The sequence below is a fragment of the Dermacentor silvarum genome, chromosome 1 (assembly GCF_013339745.2).
Source record: "Dermacentor silvarum isolate Dsil-2018 chromosome 1, BIME_Dsil_1.4, whole genome shotgun sequence".
Lineage (NCBI taxonomy): Eukaryota > Metazoa > Arthropoda > Arachnida > Ixodida > Ixodidae > Dermacentor > Dermacentor silvarum.
Window position 1 is genome coordinate 50,594,379 of NC_051154.1, and position 22,210 is coordinate 50,616,588.

Sequence of the window (22,210 nt, forward strand, 5' to 3'; positions counted from 1 at the left end):
AGGACCTGCATTACGCCGGCTCTGACAAGGCTTCGGCGGGGGCATGGAGAGCCTGCGGCTATGTATACCGCCGCGCTTCGAGATTCCTCGACGCGCGCGCACACACGCATTATAAGAACCGCGTTCTGCAAAAGCCGTCAAAAGAATTGCGGGTGTGGGTCATTTGCAGCCCTTATGAGCGATTGCGCTAGAAAGAAGTTGGTGCACCATGGAGAATGTGAGAGTCGCGCCGCGAACTACATTATTAATCTTCCTCGGGAGCACACCCGTGTGCGCGTGTATATACTATATACGCCGCAGCCGAGCTGTTCTCGACTTGTGTGCTTCCCATACTGATCGCAGCACTACACCTCTGTATATTGCTCGGAAGAGCGCTGTGCGCAATCATTCGACGCAGTCATAGATGGATGTGTCCCGCGGTTCCGTTTTTTGCCCGCCTGCATTGTTTTTCGTAGCAGCGACGTCGGCCGTTTCGCTCCGTTCTCGCTGGTCGGTTGCACTCGCTTGGTAATCAATCGGCTGTGCCCAGAACGCTTCGGAGCGTGGAGCGACCCACTTTGTTTTAGCCGCAGGTGCCGTGTTAATGCCGCATTATACTATTGCGTGCAAGACTGGTGGTTTACTTTTTTTGCTTTATTTCTTTTTCGCGAAGTGCGTCCCCTAACTCGTATTGTCTTGAATTTTAAAAAAGTGGTATTTTCCACTAACGCTTTTCTCGTCAAATTTCGCTTTACAGACGAACCAAACTTTTTCACTAGGAATTAACAGCGGCGCTTACACTCGTTTGGCTGAATGGTTCGCCACTCGTGCCTCCAGAAAGCACAATTCGAACTTCATGGCAGGTCGACTGGCGTTGTAGTTCATTTGTCATTCTCCGTGTAGTATGTTTTAGTCGGCACTGTTTGTCTTATAAAAATAAGTGCATATATAGTTTGGAATATAGCGTGCCGCATTGTATAGTCGTATTAACACACTGGGTTGTTCGTTATGAGTGTTACGCGTCAGTATTGCGTGCGGTTTTTAGTTGCCTTCAATGTGCACGAATGTGCACTTAAAACAACCATGAACAAATGAGTTTTCTGTAAGAACAAGTTTCATAAGTATGTATCAAATAAGTTCTTCTGTATACAATTAGATACCGTGACTTCTGTAGATTTTGACTACGTCAATTAAACATAATTACTGCGAAAGTCGCGCCGATAGATTTCAGTGGTAGTATCTGTGAAGAAAGCATTCCACGAAGTACGCAACTCTTATAATCTGGTTACTGTGTCGGACTTCTCGATGAGAGCCCCCTTATATTAAATCAGAGCAAATCGACGTGCTTTGCGTTGTTTGGCACGGGTAAAACGTTTCAGCGTGTAACACATTATCAACGGTCTATGTAACAGTAATGTCAACATCCACCACTCTTCGGCGCTGTCGCTGAGCGCTGTAATACAAGAATATGCTTAGGTTTTTATCGACGCAGGTGCGTGTGTTGTTGCTTTCATCGATGGGAAGTACTGAAACAGGCTTTTATGCTTAATGAACGCAGTAGTTATGCCACGCGAGAAGTAGAGCAAGCACCACGAGACAATCTGCCCGTCGTCTGAACGAGTCATGCCTGCAGCTCAGTCTTCCGTGCAGTTTGCAAAACAAGCGAACGTGTTGAAGACATTCGTTCACTGGAGTATATACTGGACTTTTTTTTTCTTATTACACGCGATCTGCCTTGCCTTGGCCCGATGAAACATTCTTGCAAGCCTCATATGCGCCGGGGCTTGTGTAGGAGGAGCTCACTCAACATCTGAGCCTGCCGCAGGCGCAGCTGCGGCGGCGTCTCAGGTCTTGAGTAGGCTGCGCTCGTCATCTTCGTAACGCGCGCTCAAGTGCCGCGCGAAAATCGCCATCCCGGCTGTGGCAGCGGGCGCGCGTACTCACATGTCCTGGTGCAGTCATGCTGGGCGCGCACGCGTGTCGTCGTGTATATCCCCCTTGTACGGCGACGGCGGCGGCGGCGACGCAAGTCCTGCACTCCGTGCGCACCGTGGCCCGTGTGGCCGTTCGAGTGCCCGGCGAAACCTGTTGCGGCGGCCGCGCGCGCCGCTCCCTCGCCTCACCGCCGAGAGGAGAGCGCCGCTACTCCCCCACCCCCTGCATCTCTGACGTCGAGGCTGTCGCGATTGTTCCGGCCATCATCGGCACGCCGGCCGGTCCCGTTTCCGAAATAAGCCGTGCCGGTTATGCTTCGCGCCGCCTTTCTCCGCGGCCGCGCGCACCTCTTGGGTGCCCCCCCTTTCCTGCTCCTTCCACGGCGTCACTCATGCTGGGCCTCAAAGCTGTTACCGCGTGCCTTACGTGCCCCGCTATCGTCGGCGGTATACTGCGCCAGAATCAACATCAATTGCTTTCGCTTTCGCCGGTCCGCTGCGGGAAACTGGGGACTTACGTAAGCCCGTCTTGTCTATAGCGGCTATGCCACGGCAGGATTTCTTTTCTCCGTGCCGTTTTGTCGCGCTATTTCGAGCTCATGGAACTATAGAGCGATGATAGTACCCGCCGCCTGGCTATTCAGCTCCTGATCTCTCTCTCTCCTCGTTTTGGCTGCCATGAAACCGTTACATTCGTGCGCAGAGCGCGCACACACTCGTGTGTCAATTCTGGAGACCGATAACTCGTGCGTGTCTCATTTCCGGACGGTGTTTATAACGTTCCTTCCTTCGCGAACCATTTCTGCGAATAGGCAGGAATTGGAAAGAGTGATCGCATACGCAAGCTACTTAGCAGACATTTGCGAGCGCAGCTTCTTATTGAGGGTCGCTAAATATGCTTTGCTTTACTAGTACTTGTATTTTTTTTTAGATGAATATGTTTTAAGGGTTTGCGAATAGTAATTTCGGAGACCGAACCGAATAGGAATCGAATAGTGCCAGTCGAGAATCGAATATCAAATACTTTTCGTATAATGAACAGCTGTTTTCATCATTATTATAAATCTCCTAGCATCAATAACGTCATCAAGTTTGTCATTACATTGCACGCCATAAAGCCTTGCTTATTAAATGTACAAATGGAACATTGTGAACAAATGAGCAGTTCTTCGCATAACCAAGACTCTTCGGAGAGTGCGAATGATTGCGGTTTAGGAGGATATATCCGTCTCACTGAGCGACGTAGCCTTCTCTACTACGTAATTTCTTATGATTTATGCATACTAAAACCGGAGGGTCGAAATTTATCGTACTTTTGTTCCAATTATACGTTTCATTGCGCACAGTTTGCGATTTGAAATACTCAAAGAAATATTCGAAAAATATTCGTATTTACGAAGGGTGACCATTTGATTCGACGACCTAATCGAATAGGGCAATAGTCGAGTCGTTGTTCGCAAGTTTAGAATATTCGCATGCCCCTAATATACAGAGAGAGGAGCTGTACATGGCCGTTTGCTGGCGACGTTTACTCCTCTATAAATTGGTACTGATTTATTATTGCTGAAACTAAGCGCGTTACCTGTCTTCCTATCTTTTATTACACAGTCTGGAGCCTGGCACACCGAACCTGGCTGCTTCAATTCTCCACCAAAAACTTCAGGTAGGTGGTGTGACTAGCTTCTTCTGTGCAGGGTGGTGGTGCTCTCGTCGTCGGACGACATTCATGTGTCATGTAACGCGCTACTGCACTCTTCCAGTCTAAATAATGGATGGCTTGCTAAGCTGCATGGTCACTTCTCACCGCTGTGCGCATCGCCCTTGGGGCTTTGCGGACGTCACAGATAGACCATACCATTTCGTCCCGAATGGTGAGAGGCACGCTTTTTGGGAAGCTGTTAACTGGAATGTATTTCGTAGCACATATTTAAGAGACACTAAAGTGAAAAATTATTTCTTCTGTATCAGTAGATTACCCTTCCACAATACCGAAAACACCACTCTTACCTCGAGAAGCCGTTCGGTAAGCCAGAAAGAAACGAAAAACACAGAAAACGAGTGGCGACGCCACCTTGAAGTTCCCGCACAAGCTCACCGTGACGTCATGGATTTTGACAGCGTCTTTTAGGTCTCAGTTAATTCTTTAGCGGTAAAGATTGACCAGAGGCGTACCAACTATTTTTCGAGTGGGGGGGGGGGGGGGGGGGGCAAACCGCAGATCTGACTCTCTCTCTCTCTCTCTCTCTCCATTATATATATATATATATATATATATATATATATATATATATATATTAATTACTATTATATTAAGTGAAAAAGCCTGGAAATGCATCTGTCAGGTATTTTTATTTGTAACAATAGACCTATTTCTCAAACACATGGTGAACCATCGAGGCCCGAAAAATTATTTGAATTTGCATTTATTTTTTGTGGCTGTAAAATCTATATGTGATGCAGAGACAAGTGGCATTGAGTGGCCAGAGGTCCCTGATCCAACCCAGTCGCAGCAGTGGAGCTCACAAAAATATGCCCATTTGTGCAGTCAATTTTACTAATTAAACAAAGAATTTTACTTGGTGTTTAAGTCTACAGCTTAAATGTATCGCTGGTTAAGGTAATCGTACTGTCGAGGTTAAAGAGAACGATGTACAATCAACATAAATTAATCTCAATACTAAAAAGAAAAAGACGGCAGAGGTGTGCGAACTTGGTGAATTACTACCCGATATTTAGTGAAGCTGTTTTTTTTTTTTTTTTTTTTGAACAGTTGCACTAAATGTTTCAGTTTCCTGTAATTTCATCGTATACTTTGAAAAGTTACCCATATATTAGTGTTCCGTTTCAAACCTTGTCCCCGTGTAATGCTTTAAAGCACTTCTTGCTGGAAATTTAAAAAGAATGTCGCAGTTTCACCCGAAAGGCGAAGCATCAATTGCGATAACAAATTAGTAGAGAGCTATACGGAGCAAGGATAGTAGTTTTATCAGCTGTAAAAACTTGGACATGCAGCAGCACCGGCAACGCGCAGAACTGCTGTCGACGCCGTCTGCGTTTTGCCCGCGTTCGCACCGAACGCGCGCGGCGTTGGTGACTGTTGCCGGTGCCTCTGGGGGCGGCTCGGAGGTTTTCGACGAGATCAGAATGGGACACTAGTCGAGCTGCGTTGGAAATCTTACCCACCTTCTCGCCTCGCAACATTTTTATATAAATACACGCATTTGGTGCCGCAGCTAAACGTCGCCTCCCCTCCACGGCCTTTCGCGCTGACGGGAAAAGTCGCGTTTGCCCTCTATATATGGTGATTGTAAAGGAGGAAACAGACGCTTAATTCTGCGGCCCTCCAGGGAGAACGGCGCATAACGCGCGTTTGCTCTCCGACGTGTGTTCGCTCTACGTGAAAGTGCGCGCCCCTCGCACCCTTTCACTCGCACATACAGCGTCCGGAGCGCGGCAACGATTTCATCGCCTGATGTCATACGGAACCTCACGGCGACGGCGCCGACGGCAGAAATCCGCTTTGTAGTGTCCATATAATTGCTATCGCAATAAAAAGCAGTAATTCATCAATACACATCGTACTTCGTCAGAAAATTTCATTATCCCCAGATATAAACAAGATGCCTTGTTTAGCTCACTGAGGACACCGGAGAAGCAACCTATACGCATCCCGTATGGTGCACGGGAAAAAATGGAAAAACAAGGGTTTAGTAATTATCTGCAACACTTGCATTTAAAGCAGGAGAGTGAGATTTTCGGAACGCATTGCGCTTAAAATTCTCCCTATTTTCATGGAATTTCAAGTCCATATCTCATGCAATTGTTTTAGGAGTCGGGGAAAGTGGTGGTATGGCACCCTGGAACACTTCAATATGTAACTTTCTACAAAGGCTTGCAATGAACCTACACAGAAAAAAAGATCTATCGCTCGTCACTCAGGATATTGTTTCGTACTTCGAATAAATATTAACAGCGTGCCCCACATAGTTTACTGAGGATACCGGGATCAACAACTAAATGCCGTGTATAAAGCATAAAAACTGGGGGAAAGCGAGTATTCAGTAGCGGTTTTTCGAGTATACCTAAGCAACCACCGCAGTTCAAATTTTCGGAACACTTCACAATAAGGTGGTCTTCATTTTTTGAAAATATAAAATATCTGCTGCTCTTGCTCCTGCCGGGGAACAAGTAGTAGGGTAGCCCTTATTCAGTAACGGCCTGAAAATGAAATCGATAAAAGCAGAAGTGACCCAGGCCTTTATAAAAAATTCAGTAAAGTGTTCTATTGGCACTGAAATTGCTCTGCACGTTCGACCGAGGTCACTTTCACGGACATATCACCTCGCAGACCCTGATGTAATGTCCCGTTCTGGGACCTTTGTGGTATCATGAATAAATGAACTTGCATATAAAACCCTAATCTGTCCTAAACTAGAACGACCAGGTTATTTTGATTAATTCCCTTGAATCGGTTCAGAACCGTGCTGCCAGGTTCATTCTTTCTGACTACTCCTATAATACAAGTGTCTCAGCCTTAAAATCCCGGTTGTCTTCCCTCGCTGACTTCCCACCGCAAAAGTGCTCGTCTACTTTTTTTTTTTTTTCTCATTCTTAGGTTCTTTCATTCGCTGCCCACGGGAAACCAAATCATCATTCCAGCGTATCGTTTCTCCTGCCGTACGCATCCCAATGCTGTGTATCTACCACGCGCCCATTCCACCACGTATCAGCGTTCTTTTTTTCTGCACACAGCCCGAGAATGGAATACCCTTCCTTCTGACATCGCCCTCATCACCGACATTTCCCTTTTCAAAACTCATATTGAAGACCATCTTTCAAGTCACGCCACCTAACCTGTCCCGCCATTTTTCTACGTGCCCACCCCTCATGTAATGTCCCGTTCTGAGACCTTTGAGGTATCATGAATAAATAAATAAATAAATAAATAAATAAATAAATAAATAAATAAATAAATAAATAAATATACGATAAGTCGTGGTTACACAAAGAAATTCGGCAGTTAGACCTGTAAGTGGTTTGATTAGATTTTTGATGGTGATAAGATATATATTTATACTTCAACGCTACGTAGACTATTTATGGACGGAGATTCAACAGTTCTAGCATTTGATAATCCAACCATTTCATGCAGTAAGGCACACCCATCGTTGGGCGCCGCTGATTAAAATACTTTTTCGGACCTCTACCCTCGCCCGAAGGTTAAATATATCAAGCCCATTGTTTTGTTTTTTCAAGTATGGTTAGGCGGTAATTTGTAACTGCGGGAACTGTCCAGCGGCAGGACTTCTGCGCAATGCAAGCCTGTATGGCGAATCTCGAGCGTCGCCCGCTACAGCGCGTCACGAGGAGACACAATACTCGCTGCCCAAACCGGGGATACGTATAGTAAAGAAAAGCGCATTATTAACGTGGAGACTCTATTAAGAAATAAAATTTAGCTTCAGCTGTAGTTTTGGTGGACTTTCCAGTGTGTAGCCGAAAGTGCCCGCTTTCGAAAGTGGGGGGGGGGGGATACTTTGCCCCCCCCCCCACTTTTGACAGTGGGGGGGCAAGTGCCCCCCCTGCCCCCCCCCCCCCCCCTGTAGTCAATCTCACGCCTATGAGATTGACTACATTGTTTTCTAAAGGAGCCCAAGGCCGGTATTTTGTAGCGATACGTTATGCTTTTTTATATACTAGTCTTATCAGCCACCGCTCACGGCCGGCTGATCCCGTTGACAACGTGAGCGGACCGTCGCTCTGACCTCTGACCAAGCTCGAAAAGCGCGAAAAGGCATTAGCATCGGAAAGGCATCGCTACAAAATACTGGCCCAAGACTGAATGTGCCAAGTTTAGCGAACTTTTACTGAGCCAACGTGGCCCAAATACGAAAAATAACTTTAGAAGTCGTGACGTCACACTGAAATGCTGACGTTGGGGTTTCCGCGCGAAATTAAAAAAAAAAAAAAAATTAACGTTGAGCTTAATTTTCTCTTCTAATCATTGACATATTGCAGTGTAATTAGCCACAGCAGAGTTTTCAAAGAATACTTTATTAGTCTACGTTGATTTATTGTTTTGCTTTAGTGTCCCTTTAAAGTCGCATATAACGAAAGTGGTGCGCTAGTTATAGGAATTCCGTTAAGCAGATATGACTTCACTACACCTATGCTTCATTTTCGCAGTTATATGTGCCCGTTTTGTAATTAAAATGGTGATTAGCATGTATTAGTTTATTAACGATATTATCGTCGATATCTTTCTTGCTGCTAATGTCCTCCTAGCCATGCAGCAACAACAGCAGGGACCTAAATTTGAGTTTCTTAAAAAAAAAAAGGTGTTCCACATAAGAAGACACATCTGGTATAACAAAAGCGCAGCGTTGAAGGTGGCCATTGATGGCGCGTGGCCTGGTGCGGCAGTTGGAAAAGTAGGCGATGAAGTATACACTGCGCGGGAGTAAGAACGAGTCGGTATCATTACCAGCCACAGTGTGCAGCGTCATGCGTAAATGGAGCGGGGAGTAAGGACGGTGGCGCCCCTTGCGCGCGAGCTAATCGGTCGGCAGCACGGTTGCTTCGTGGCGATTAAGCGCGCGAGTGGGACAGCAATCTACTAATTGGACGTAATCGCCCGTAACCGTCCCATTGTTTGTCCAGCCCCTCGCGCCAGCCTTTGCACGCCCCGCGCGTGCAACACCCGTCAGACTGGACCGCGGACGCCTTCGCAGGCGGTAGACGAGTGTCCACATTGCCTCTCTTCGTTTTTTTAGCCTCCGTGTCGTCGTATTGCGTGCAGCCGTGGGAGGCAGCTTGCGTGGACGAGCACGACCAGGGTGCGCGATGCATCTGCGTTGACCGCGTATACGCTGCGTGACAGCCCCGCCTACTTTCTCCGTTCTCCGTGCGTCACGCGCGTCTCCTCTGCCCGAGTGTTATAGTGAAGAAAGTTGGGCTGTTGGACCACGTGGTGGCGCGCGTTTCGTCAGGCTTGGTACCGACGTTGAAATGCAAGAACGGCTGGACAGCGAGCACGTAATAAGCAGAAATAAAATAAAAAGCTGCTGCGAAATGTTCTCTTTCTTCTTTTTGTTGACCCACCGCGGTGACGCAGTAGCTGTGGCGTTCTACTATGTTATGGCAGAATGTTAAAAAAAAAAAGAAAAGAAACGCTCGTGTGAATCTTGTTTTGGGTGCACGTGAAAGAACCGGGTGGTCAAAATTAATCCAGAGCCATCCACTATACTGCGTCCCTCATAACCAGTTGTGCCGTTTCGGACGTTTAACCGCGTAACTTAATTCTTATTATTCTTTGTCATTGACGATAAGATCGTTTCGTGCCAAGGCGAATACAGACGGACAAGTAATTATAATAAAGTTAGGCGGCGAAATGAATCGCGAGGTGAACTTGTGTACTCTCGAAGGTGCTTACACACATTGGCCTAGTGAGAAACATTTTCGGCGTGGAGTCGCGTATCATCACGGGGCAAGTTGAGATGTGTCTGGCCTTTGAGCGATACGAAGTGAGATCAGAACCGGATCAGAACCGGAACCGGAAAAGCGCAGGCGTCGGCGTCATGTTGAGGGCGAGGGGAGAGATCAGCCCGGTTAGCCCTGCGAGGAGCACTCGAAGTATTAAACAAATTAAATAAACACTAACAATTACATTTAACCAAACCTGTGGGAATCCTTCCGACACTCCTTTATCAGGAGTGATTTCCAAATGCTGCATAAGAATTTTAATTATCCGGCTCGCGACCTTGGCGGTGGCTTATTCGGGAAGCGACCTTGCACGTGAGCGGTTGACAACGAAGACAAAGAAGAAGACAAAGAGAAGAAAACAGGACGCTTTTCAGATATGTTGATACAATGTTTATTCCGCAGGGTGTGTGTGTGTGTGTGTGTGTGTGTGTGTGTGTGTGTGTGTGTGTGTGTGTGTGTGTGTGTGTGTGTGTGTGTGTGTGTGTGTGTGTGTGTGTGTGTGTGTGTGTGTGTGTGTGTGTGTGTGTGTGTGTGTGTGTGTGTGAGGGAGAAAAACACATATCTGTCCTGTGACTCCGCGTGCTTAGCGTATAAACAGAGCAGTAGGTACATGGCAGCACTTGCCTATAGACATTCGTGTGTTGGGAAGCGACACATAGTTCATTTCATATCGTGAAATGGCGCGGTGTTGCATGTATAGTGCTTGTCTTTCTTGCATCGTCGCAAAGACGAAAGCGCCCTTGCGCTTATGCGCCGCGGGTGTTTTATAGTGTGCCAGCCAATTATTTGGATGCACAGGTCAATTTTTTTTTTTTTTTCAGTTGAGCCTTGCTACTCTTCACTTGCAGTGGTTACTTTATTTCTTAACAGCGTGGGGAGGGGATGCACGTCAATGTTTTTTACTTGTCCGGCGGTGCAATGTACGTGGACGCAACGCGACGATATACACTTCAGTTAAATCTGCAGTTCTGCAGTCACGCGTCATCCAGCCACTTTGGGAAATGCATTTAGAAGCCTGCGTTTATATGACTATCCCAAATAGTCACTTATGTGGTTCCTGCCGGTGTGCTTTTCGGACGCACGTAGGTAGCGAGTTGTAAGATCGAACGAATCATTAGTCTTCCCGCATTTAATTTGGTTGTTAACTCACTGCCAAGGACCGTTATAATATAGATGGTCGAGCAGATTGCACGTCGCCTGCAGGCGACCGCCTCAGACGGCAACTCTGTTCCCACGCTGGCTCGGCGCGTTTGCACGCAGATGCTGAACTACTGCATAGAGAGGAAGAAAAAACGAGACCGCCGCAACATCGTCGTGGACGAGTCTGGCTCCCAGCCCAAGTCGGGGTCGAGCGAAAGCGACGAGGATATATTCTACGAGTGTCCCGACGACATTGCCGCCGAAGGTGACAAGGGCGAGTCTGGGGACAATACTGCCATCGTGGGAAACGGCTCGAAGGAGTTTGCGACAACCAGCACAGGTTCCTGTCGCATTGTTCTTGCAGGCATTTTTGTCCTGTCGTTTTGCTGTCGGACACGCGGCCCGTATTTTCTCGGCGAGTGCAGCCGTTCTGTTTGTGCTTTCCAGGAGGACAGGGAGTCGTGCGCGAGGGTGTACTGCGCCGTTGTGGCGACATGACGCTCCTTGGAAGCAGCGAGCCCCTCTACATTCCTGTCACACAGGTACGACGTCGTCGCCTTCTCTTGGCTGCATGTAGACCCCGCAAAAGGTGGGAGAAACACAGAGTAAACACATCAGCAAGTACTCTGTTGGAAGTATACAGTTGAATGGTGGCAGTTGTTTTGGGACGTTTCAGCTCGCCATCGATCGTTGCGTTGCGTTGCGTCGCGTCTGGAACACTCAATTTTAGACTTCCTTCCAAAATCTTTCAGGGATGCTGAATGAAAGTTCAATCTTTGCGCAAAAATTACCGAAGCTGCGCGGATATAGCGTCCGTACTCACGTTGCTCTGTTCTGTAAACCTTTCTGCGTCAACACCGAGTGCAACCGCCGCAGTGACTCATGCAGTGGCTATGGTGTTCTGCACGAGGTTGCAGGTTTGATTCCCGGCCACAGCGGCCGGTTTCCGAAAGTGTCGGAATGCGAAAACGCCCGCTTAGGGTGCGTCGGCTGCGCGTTAAAAAATCACTATGTGATCAGAATTAATCCGGAGCTCCTCACTACAGCGTCTCTCACAGCCCACGTGTTTCTCTGGTATATTAAACCTAATCAATGTGAGTTTTCAGAATTTATCCGGAGCTATCCTCACTATAGCGTCTCTCGTATCGCTCATCTGTTTCTCTGGTCATTCATTGCAAGACTGAGTGAAGTATCGTCCTTGCGAGCAGGAGCCGGCTCCGATGACGGAGGACATGCTGGAGCAGCACGCCGAGGCGCTGGTCAAGCTGGGCAGCAACCCCGAGGGCGCCGTGCTGCGCGCGCGCATGCAGAGCGCCTGCCTTTTCTCCGACATGGAGGCCTTCAAGGTGAGCGCCTTGAGCGCGCGATGCCGAGGACGTTGTCATTGCAACTGCCACGAAGTGGTGCAGTGTTACATGCCCATTTGCGCCACGGTGGTGTGTTCGGTTGTGGCGGCGAGGAATTTTCGTTGCAGCGCCAAAACTTGCCGCTCGTCCCTTCTGGTGAGTCGCGCAGTGAAGCTAGCTTTAGGGGGAAAAGTATCGTCGGCGTATAGCTTCTTTGTTATCCTTCTTTGGCTTTATTTCTCTCACGCTTTTCACGTTGGTTGAAGCGGATGTGACTTAGTTGGCGTAATTAGCGCAGCATTTCATTCGCGCGTATGATTGTTTTGCAATCTGACCGAGTAGTGCAGTTTTAGCTTTGACACGGACTCATTTGGCAGCTGCTTCATTAACTTACATAAACATTCGTTCCTCAACTATGTTTAATGTTTCATGAGAATCTCTATGTTCGGCATCTCGAATATCGAATTTATGCACACACATGTCAACCAGAGCATTTAGTTTCTGCATTATATGAGGAGGCAAAGTGCAGGAAATCGTATTGGGCGCAGGCATGGGCGCTCCGCATGGGCGCTCGAGCCCCCTCCGAAGGAAGTCTCCGGGGGGGGGGGGGGGGGGGGGGTACTCTGCCTCCCCCCCTCCCCGCCCTGCGGCGGTGCCGATGCCTACCCGCTTCCTGCCCCCCAATTTGTCATTGACAGGCCTCTGTCGCCCGCATCTGAGGTTTTCTTCAGTTGTTCCTAACTTTTCACTTGTTAAGACTAAAAACTTGTTATATTAGTGTTCGTGCGGGCATGCTCCGCTTTTTATTAAATAAGTGTTTCACTTAATTTCTGCGAATGCTGGTAATTGAGGGCAAAGCGCATTGAAGAGGAATTTAGCGAACTATAATCATGATTTCTAATGATACACGGGCAGCTTCTACCTAGAGAATAAATATACTGCTAAATGTTCACACCGTTTCCAACATTGCGGTGCAAGTTTTTACAGCGAAGGAACTAGTGGCGACTAGAAGTGCTCGAAAGCGTTATATATATGCTTGCTTTAATGGTGTCCTAGGAGAACTAGATAATGCATGGAGGTTGTATTTAGTGCTTAAAACGTCTTGATAATCTAGTTGGTAATTCATGACTTAGTTATAGGAGAGCACTTGAAGAAACAGACACAAAAAATGAAGGCACCCAAGAAGCGCTGAATTTTTTCGGCGTTTCATTTTTTGGTGTCCGTGTTTGTTCAAGGGAATATAAAGGGAATGTGGAGAATTAATATTGGAAATATACACCAAAAGAAGTTCCAGTGGGTTGGTTAATTCGTGGCTAAATAGCAATTACTAAACTTCCATTTACTTATCCTATAACCCGTGTGTTTTTTTCTCTCTCTCTTTATATTCATGTGTTATACGAGGTTCGTAGTCGGTTTCCCAACTACCAACATCAGCAAGTTATCTTTTAGAATTAGTTACCCAAATATTATGAGTACAAGCTTACCGCGTTATACCGAAATCGCATCGGCCACGAAAAAACGTTTGTTAAATCCGATATTTGTTATAAGCATACACGCAGATATCGGCAAGAAAAAAAATCGCGATCACGTCTATGCGAAATAAAGGCGAGCGGGTTGCCTCCAACGGCCTTTAGCAAGGGGTCTCTCGCAGATTAAGATGGGCCGTCGGCATCTTGCAGTGCCGATACGAGACACGAGAACAACGATAGATTACATACACGCGCTCTGCACCGCCGCGAAGATGCAACCGTGGGATCGGTACGTTGGCTTGTCGACTGTTGGCGGTCTCACCAAGCCAAGCCGCCGGCAGATAGAGAAACAACTTTATTTGACCAAGGGATTTGGGGCACGCTGTTCGCTGGCGCTGAGCCGTGCTCCCTCAAGGGCTGCAGAAGATAGCGCCAACCTTTCCCTTTCCCAACGAACCACTTAGTAGTAGCTGTTCGCACACTGAGGGGACGGCACGTGTGTGGTAGCTAGCGAGTGGACCCGTTCTCCGCTACTATGGCCGTTAGCCTTATGTGCGTCTGATCTCACGCACGATAGCCGATAAGGTCTACGAATGCGTCCATGGCCGCCATGTCTGCGGCAGCGCGCGTGCGTTTCATGCCCGAAACATCGTGCGGCGTTCCGAAATTTCTGTTGTTGTACATTGGTGCTAGGGGTAGGTGGACTTGCCGCTGGGAAGTCCGAATAATCGCGCAGGTCAGAAAAACCAGGCGTCTGAAAAGTCGGTCGGCGAGTATACACTTCAACGAGGCGGGATATAACGAAACAATGGATATAACGAAGGAAATGCGATTTCTCTTGAAATCCCTATAGGGATTCATGTATTTAAACCCTTGTTTTAACGAAGTCAAATTGTTCTGCCAACGGATATAGCGAACTAGATTCGTCTCCGAAACCAAAAATACCTACCGTTGCGCACTGAGCAATATCGCTTTCCGCCGGGTTCCACACTGGTTCGAAGCAGCGGTTCAAAATTCCCGCGTTCAATACGCCGTCGAGCAGTGGTCTTTCTCACCGCCGCGCGTAGCCGCCAGCACGGTTGCCACGCGCACTGTACCACGCGCAAGCAGCACTTCTTTCTTATCGCACCTTTCTCTCGCTGGGGCACGTAGCTGGCGAAGCTAGGCGCACCTACTATCTCTGAGGCCACGCCTAGCTGCGCCGCACCACATGTCGATGATGATGATGTTTGAGCGTGGCATGCTAAACACTAGTGCCGCCACACCTCGCTCTCTCATTGCGGCGCGCAACGCTGTGCTGACACAGCTAGGCGTGACCTCTGAGATTGCGTGAAACCGGCACGGAGCCGGCCAAGCCAAGCCGGCGCAACAAGGAAGCGGCGGGTCAGATAGTTTCGCTTTCGAGTTTAGCTTTGCAAGACGTCCGCGTTTCTGGCGCTGTGCCAATACTTCGACGGCTTTGCGAAATTTCGCGAAAGTGAAAGTATCTCCGAAAGTCATGGAGGTCGCCCGAGAATACCGCCCCAGCTGCGTAGTCGGAGCACCGTGCTGTGTGCCACGTGCTGCTCGAACACGACAGGCTTCGTTCGCATCCCAGCGTGCTAGCTGTTCCCTTCGACCGCGTCGCTGTTTCGCCAGTTTCAGGACAGTTAATATGAGCGCGCCAAGTGGAAAGCGGAGGAGAAAGGCCATCACACTGGAACATAAGGACGCTATCGCAACGGCTGTCGCTCAGGTGACACGCCGGGGAGTCTATTGCTGTTGTTTGATTCAATTTTCGTCACATACGCGGCCGCGTAGACGTTCGGCGGGCCGCGGAGCCTTAGTATTCTTTGCATGTTTAAAGTTGTGCATACCATTGGGCATATACTGCAGTGAGAGGTATAACGAAGTAGTTTCGGATTCCGTTAATTTTGAATCTCGTTAACTTAGTTATAACGAGATGTATTACACATTTTTTCTACTTGAATGCAGCCTCGATATAATGAACTTAAATATAACGAAATTCTCCATATAACAAAGTATCTAACTTTTTTGTTAACCTTGTCCTTGTATTTTAACCTCAATATAATGAAGTGTATTTATACACGATTTCAATATAACTAAAACTTCACTCCAGCCACAAAGGAATGCCGAGGCAATAAATGGAAAGAGCCGTGGATGCAGATAATGAAATGGTTGAATTTCATGCGGCTTCTTGTGGACACCTCTCAAAGTGTAGAAGCAAGACCTTCACGCTTTCATGTTCCATGTAAAGTTTAAGTGTGATAATTAAGATCCTATCGCGCGCCGTATACTGTGGGGGTTAGGGAAGGCAGGCAAAGCGATGGTGGCTTAATGTGCGCTGCCTTCCTGGGTGAGCCGGGGGATTTTGTGGCCCCTTCCCTGCAAGAAAAATCCATCAGCAACTGTGCTTATTTGCATAAAAGGTTGAATTTCAGTATAAAGAAATTTCGAAATAATAAAGTGCCGATTTTTATCGACTTCGTTATATTGAATACTAACTGTATCAAGTACTAACCACATGGAAAGAAAAAATTTGCTTCACTATAAGCGATATCATGTTGGGCCCTGCATTTCCAATTTTTGTTAGTGCAGGAGAGAACTCCATTTAATTCAAGCATGACGAACCAGATGTTATATTTACTTCTTTATATCCAATAATTCGTTATAGCTGTGCTTGTTATATCAAGGTTCGACTGTTATTCATTTTCGATGATTAAATGTAATTTCATTTGGTTAATTTGCAAGCGTGGCCATACAAAATTATTACAACTGCTTTGATATTCACATGGCCCTGTTCAGAGCACATTTGGTTCAATGCCGTGTTGATATATTCTGTGCATCCAAAAATGCACAACTTTATAAAACGCAGGTCAAGTTGTCTGTGCTTTGTCTGTGTTTATGAGTCCGTGCTACTTCATATAACAGAAGTTAGCCTGAGGCATTGTGTTGTGATCAGATGCTCTGCACAAGAAAAAGGGACGTGGAGAGAAAAAAATAGATTGTGAGAAGGCAGAAAAAAGTAGGCATGCTTGTTTTGCTGTGGCCTCTTTTATAAAGGTGTGCACGTTTTTATGTCATTGTTGCATCCAGGCAGCCAACCCAGGAGCATCACTGAGTGACTTTGTGCGCTGGTACTCTCCACGTGACTGGGTTGCGCCATTAGTGGATCAAACAACTGGGCAAGTAATTGAAGAGGGCCACCTGAGTCATCGTATGCAGCTACCTGGCAACACTTGGCAGGAGGTTTGGGAGACAGCACGCCCTATGCCTGCACATAGGCAGAAACGCCTTTTTGATGACACCAAGGAAGCAGAAAAGGTGTGTCGATCAGACATGCTTAACTGTTTATTCATTCTATTTAATTTTCAAGTGCGATTTAGTTACTGCGGCTATGCAAGTGCTGGATAGTTTCATTCAACGTTTCAACAACCTGATGTGCTGAAAAACCTTCAGTACAATTTATAATGCTCTTCAGTTTTCGTCACAGCAGTCACAGCTAGGGTATCCACCTATTGGAGAAACTGGGAAATGTCAGGTAACTTCTCAGTTCTGTAAAAGGCAGAAAATAAATTTTTGCCTTTGGTCGGTGCATAGGAGCATCAGTTCCCTTGACCAAGAAACGCCAAGTGAGGAAGGAACGAAGATTAAATTTGGTGGTAGAAGATATAGCCTGATGCACTTTGCTTCCAGCTGTGCAGTTAGTTTGATGTGTTAGTTCACAAAATTATTCTTATAAATGGTGCATGATTGGTCTGAAATAGCACATTACCACCAGCTAGAAGCACCATGACGTCACTTTAGCTTTCATACCATGATAGATGACCATGACTAGATGACAGCTACACATAAAAGAAGCAGAGTGACAACATCTGCGCGCAAGAAAAAAACATTTTGCCATTCCTCTAACTTCAATGCGTTTCAAAATGTCTGTAATCAGAACTTGCATTAGAGCCACTTCATTTTCCGTACAGGCACCCCATTTGCACCGACGGAGGTGGAACATAGGTGGGGACGGCCAAGAAGCGTTGCCACACAAAGATGCAATGGATATCACAGAAATTTATGAGGAGGCCCAGTGAAAAATCACAATAATAAGGCAGCCCATCCGCTAATTGGTGCACATGGCGATATTTCAGCAATGCACCGTTATAGTGGTTCTCCTTCACCAAGAACGGTGTTGGAACAGTGTTGGGTACATCAGTCATTAGAGCATTCAAGAATTGCTGGGTTGATGCAGCACCAGTGATGCAGTGCATTTCTTTGAAAACATGAAATCGCGAACAGAGCCTTAGTAATCGAGAAATTGAGGTAAATGCAGGACACGATTAGAGACTCCCCCGAGACGTTCAAGTACTTGCCCTATGACGAAGGCACTCCTCATTTAAATTCTGTCACTAGTATTCAACCACTCGTTATAAAAGCATCATTGTATTGTATTATAAGACAAAAGAAAATGCTACTTGACCATTTCTATTTCATTTTTAGAAAAAATAACTCAGTGACATTACATTGTTGACAACGACACGGCCGGTCATTCTCGCTCGACTTTCCGCCGCCCGCGCTTTCGCGTCTCAATAGTTCCGTTATCGCGTAGTGCTGCGCTTGTTTTACTGGCTTGCGAAACTCACACAAACTGCATGTAGCAGAGAATTCCACTTCCATGTGATGTTGCGGGAACCCGCCGTGGTTGCTCAGTGACTATGGTGTTGGGTTGCTGAACACAAGGTCGCGGGATCAAATCCCGGCCACGGCGGCCGCATTTCGACGAGGGCGAAATGCGAAAACACCTGTGTACTTATATTTAGGTGCACATTAAAGAACCCCAGGTGGTCCAAATTTCCAGAGTCCCCCACTACAGCGTGCCTCATAATCAGGTCGTGGTTTTGGCACGTAAAACCCCATAATTTTTAATGTTGCAGGATGCTCAAGCGGTATTTCGATTACCATGTTATTTCCGATTTTAGGCATGTGAAGTGTGCAGTGTGAAAATAAAACAAAAAGCAACAGCAGGTAAAAAAAGCCCTAACAAGCCATTCAGGAATTTATCCTGACTGTTAAATTACCTCTCTTAACCACACGCACATGTACACACGCATGCACACTGCACTCTGTGCATGCCTGGAATCAGCTGTATTTATGAAAGCATTGGACGCAAACAAAACAGTAAACAAATTTTTACTCAGTCAGTGTCATTTTCTTTCATTTGTCTTATCCCAGTTATGGTAAAGTTCTACTAAGCATTATGCCCCATCTAGTCCAGCAATACACCTTATTAAGCTCACATTAATCTGTCATCAAATCTTGTGTTCAACATCTGTATCACAGTAACAAATTTCATGCAGGTGCTGTATTATCTGCTGTCACTGCATCCAGCCGAGATTGTGAAGCTGTTGATACCCATTTTAATCCACTGTGCCTTAGCACACATCATTGATCATGGTAAGAACATTTACATCACTTTTTTTTCCTAAAAGGACCACAGTATAGACCACTTATAACGTAACTGCTTATAGTGCAGGACCAGATATAATACGATCTTTTCAGACTCCCGTTAATTTTCCCATAGCACTCCATGTATATGCGCATCGCTTATAGTGCAGTTGCGGGACACGAAATACCGGTTATAGTGCGGCTGCCTGGAAGTTCGGCAGTCAACCTAGACCGCAAGTGCTCCCCTCTAGCCACAAATACCGTATTTACTCGAATCTAATGCGCACTTTTTTTCCCCGATAAAACAGGTCCGAAAATTCCGTGCACGTTAGAATCAAGTACGACCCTAAATCTGCGTTGCCATATAGCCGTCGTCATTTCAAAATGGCCGCCTCGCACGCGCTTCCAGCCTAGCTACTCTCGAGCCTAGCTACCGTAGCTTCCTCCATGTGCTGCAGTACATGTGCTTAGAGGCAGTAGTCTACCGTCGGTCTTCACGAAAATAAAGTTCTCTGTCTGTCTGTCTGTCTGTCTGTCTTCACATTCTCTGCATCTGCTCTATCAGCATGAAGTACCGAGTTCATCATGATGCCGCATTTAAAAGGAAAGTGATCATGTGTGCGGAGACGGACGGAAATCGGGCCACATCACGGGCGTTCGGAGAATCCGGAACTTGTGTTCGGGACTGGCGCAAACAGAAGGAGAGGATTTTCGCCAGCAAAGCAATGCAGGATTGGTTTCAGTGGCCCAAAGCAAGACATAATCTGCGACGATCCACTTCGGCGATACAATTGCCTTGGCCCTATCTTGAAAGCAATCTGCAATGGGGAAAGTCCGCCGCACGCTGTGTTTTCGCCGCTTATAGGCCGCGTTCAAGCTAGAGGCATGATAGCACGAAGGTCAATTCGCTCGCCGCGCTTCATTACTCAAACGTTTTGACAGTTTGTTTCCACGATCAACGAGCGAGATGTGTTCATGTTTGCTTGTGTGCGTGTGACACTGTGCATGTTAATTTATTTAAGCGATGTCTACAAAAGAAGCCTCAGCCACGGGCCCTCCCTGAACACACTACCCCATTCTAATACACTGTAGCATAGGGTCTCTAACAGCTTCTTTCATGTACACAATGTCAAAAGCAGATGCTCATGCATTTTTCTTGCCACTGGGACAAGTAAATTGCTGATAAGGACATCTCAAGCAGTTAAAAAGTAAATAAGTAATAATAAGAATAAGGGTAAAATTACCATGAAATGCATCTCTTACTTGCATGAAAAGATGCACCACTGCATTAGTTTGTCATTCAAATAATTCACCACTTTTTAATGACCTGGTTCAGTTTGCCTGGGACACTATGGATAATAAAAAGAAAAATAAAGCAAATAGTGAAATGCGTTACTTCACTATGCTACATTAGAAATTCGGAAGCCAATTGGAACACTCACTCGTGACTGTGCTCACTCACACTCAATTAGCATATGCATTAGAGTGTGAACATGAGAAAGTCCTAGTGAATGCAACTGGAGTGTGTGAATATGGGCGAGTGCTGGTGACGTGAGCACACAGCCAAAAAGAAGAAACCATTTGTGAATAATTAACCATTAATTTTGCCAAATTATGGCCAAATGGTGATAAGCACAACATGTACATATTCCTCTTAGTCGCCTTCATGTCTGAAATAATTTTTTAATGGAATGCTTTTGACATGCCAAACATTCATGGCTTTCGCATCTTGTCTTTTGTTTCTTATAATAGCCCACGAGGGTCCTCGTTCTTTGACAACATTCCTGGAGCAAACCATAACTAAGGTGGCTTCACAACTCAGAGGAAAAGAACCAAAGTACAAGGTAAGAGTGGGTCTGGTTGTTCCGTTACTGTGTGAAAGGAGTATAGCAATTAGTGCCTAGCTGTGTGGCTTGGGAAACCATGCTTGCACAGGCACTTTAAGTGGAAGGGGCACTAATAGAACATTTCTGGGGAAACAACCCTATTTTTCATCTTCTTTTCATACTTGCTTACATTTATAAAGAAGAGATTGTTTAAACAATACGTATATGTGTTGAATGCAATTCGCAGCATGTCAAGTAACTTTCAAAAGGGGCCTGTAACACTTTTTGAACATTGTATATAACCTTCTTAGTCGATAGACAATTCTGTCGTGTACAGATGAGCCTAACATTATTCTTGCACTTGCAGCAGGGAGCCTACAGGTCATTCGAAAGACCGCCACCCACTTTCGTATATGTTTCTACAAATGTATAACACGACCTGATTGTCCCGATTTCTTTAGACATTTAGATTTCTTCAGACCTGCCAACTTTAAAGTTTAAAAAATACCACAGTCAAAGCCAAAATATTAACATTTGGTGAAAAATACTACTATTAAAAATTTGCTACTTAAGATGCACAAACTTTATTGTTCTGAGCATGTGAAGTCTTAGCCCAAGGTGGACGAACCGTGGGCCCTGGCCGCCCTCGGAGCCTGTCCACCAGTGTGCTAGCTGGTCCTTTCAAGCTGAACAGCTTGGCCTCCCACTGCTCCTCGGTTGTGTGCGTTGGCATTGTGTTGGTCACTCCCCCACACTCCCACACCATGTGGCTTAAGGTGTTGGGGATTTCACAGAACTTTATATGGCTGTTCTGTGGGTGAGATCCTATGGAGTAATGTGCCGTGTACATAGGAATTTATTTTTAGCCTCCTGAAATTACCACTTTCCTCTCTGTTGAGTCTGGGGTATGGCAGGGGATAGGTTCTTTTGTTTAGTCTATAGTGCTGTAAAATATCTGCATATTTCTTGAGAACACAATCCTTTATTTCTGGTCCATCTGGCAGGGAGGCCCTGGCGATTATGATTTTGGGCCACAGCGTCCGCCATCGCATTCTCTGACATGTATTCGTGCCCCAGGGTCCGGACGATGTCCAGGAATATAATGGCCGACGTGCTTAAGAGCAAGAGCCTCTGCCAACCACATGGCCTTTAGCTCTTGTCCCTCTTTCTGTAGCAAAGAAAGAAATAAACTTCAACTTCAACTTCATTTCTGGTAGTTTCTTGATGTTTGCCAGTATGTGTATCGCTTGCTTGGAGATTCTTCCTTTTTGGTATTTTCTGCAGGTGGTCTGTAAGTTGGTAAGTATTGTTGCTCTTTCGCCGCAGGTTGTCACGGCGAGGGCTATAGCTACTTCTTCTGCTATGTCTATGTACTTTGTTAGTGTTTTTGCTTTGCTGCCATTCTTTCGGTGCCCTCACCATCTGCAATGTGACAGCGTGAGCTGCACTTTTTAGGTATTTTGCTGCGCCCGTGTGTTTTACATCCGGGTATTTTTGTAGGTCTTGTCCAGTGCTACGATTCTTGCTCTCCTCTTTCTCGGGTGGTTAGGTGCATGTTTTAGGTATGTGTCCTGTGAGTTCCTCGTGATAGGCGTACT

The 22,210-nt window shown here is 46.4% G+C and overlaps 1 protein-coding gene across 1 annotated transcript; it reads left to right on the plus strand.

Moving 5' to 3' along the window:
- The first annotated feature begins 3,439 nt into the window (after nt 1-3,439).
- Nucleotides 3,440-21,284, plus strand: LOC119438116 (rab3 GTPase-activating protein catalytic subunit-like). Its single transcript, XM_037704766.2, has 8 exons — nt 3,440-3,576; nt 10,656-10,875; nt 10,983-11,077; nt 11,744-11,881; nt 16,447-16,674; nt 18,699-18,795; nt 20,539-20,630; nt 21,225-21,284. The coding sequence occupies exons 2-8, from the start codon at nt 10,656-10,658 to the stop codon at nt 21,282-21,284; spliced, it is 930 nt and encodes a 309-aa protein (XP_037560694.1). The 5' UTR covers nt 3,440-3,576.
- Nucleotides 21,285-22,210: the final 926 nt, after the last annotated feature.

Coding starts and splice junctions, on each gene's coding strand:
- LOC119438116 (XM_037704766.2), top strand. CDS start 10,656: ATGCTGAACTACTGCATAGAGAGGAAGAAAAAACGAGACCGCCGCAAC. Junction 16,675..18,698: donor ACACCAAGGAAGCAGAAAAG/GTGTGTCGATCA, acceptor AATTTCATGCAG/GTGCTGTATTATCTGCTGTC. Junction 18,796..20,538: donor AGCACACATCATTGATCATG/GTAAGAACATTT, acceptor TTCTTATAATAG/CCCACGAGGGTCCTCGTTCT.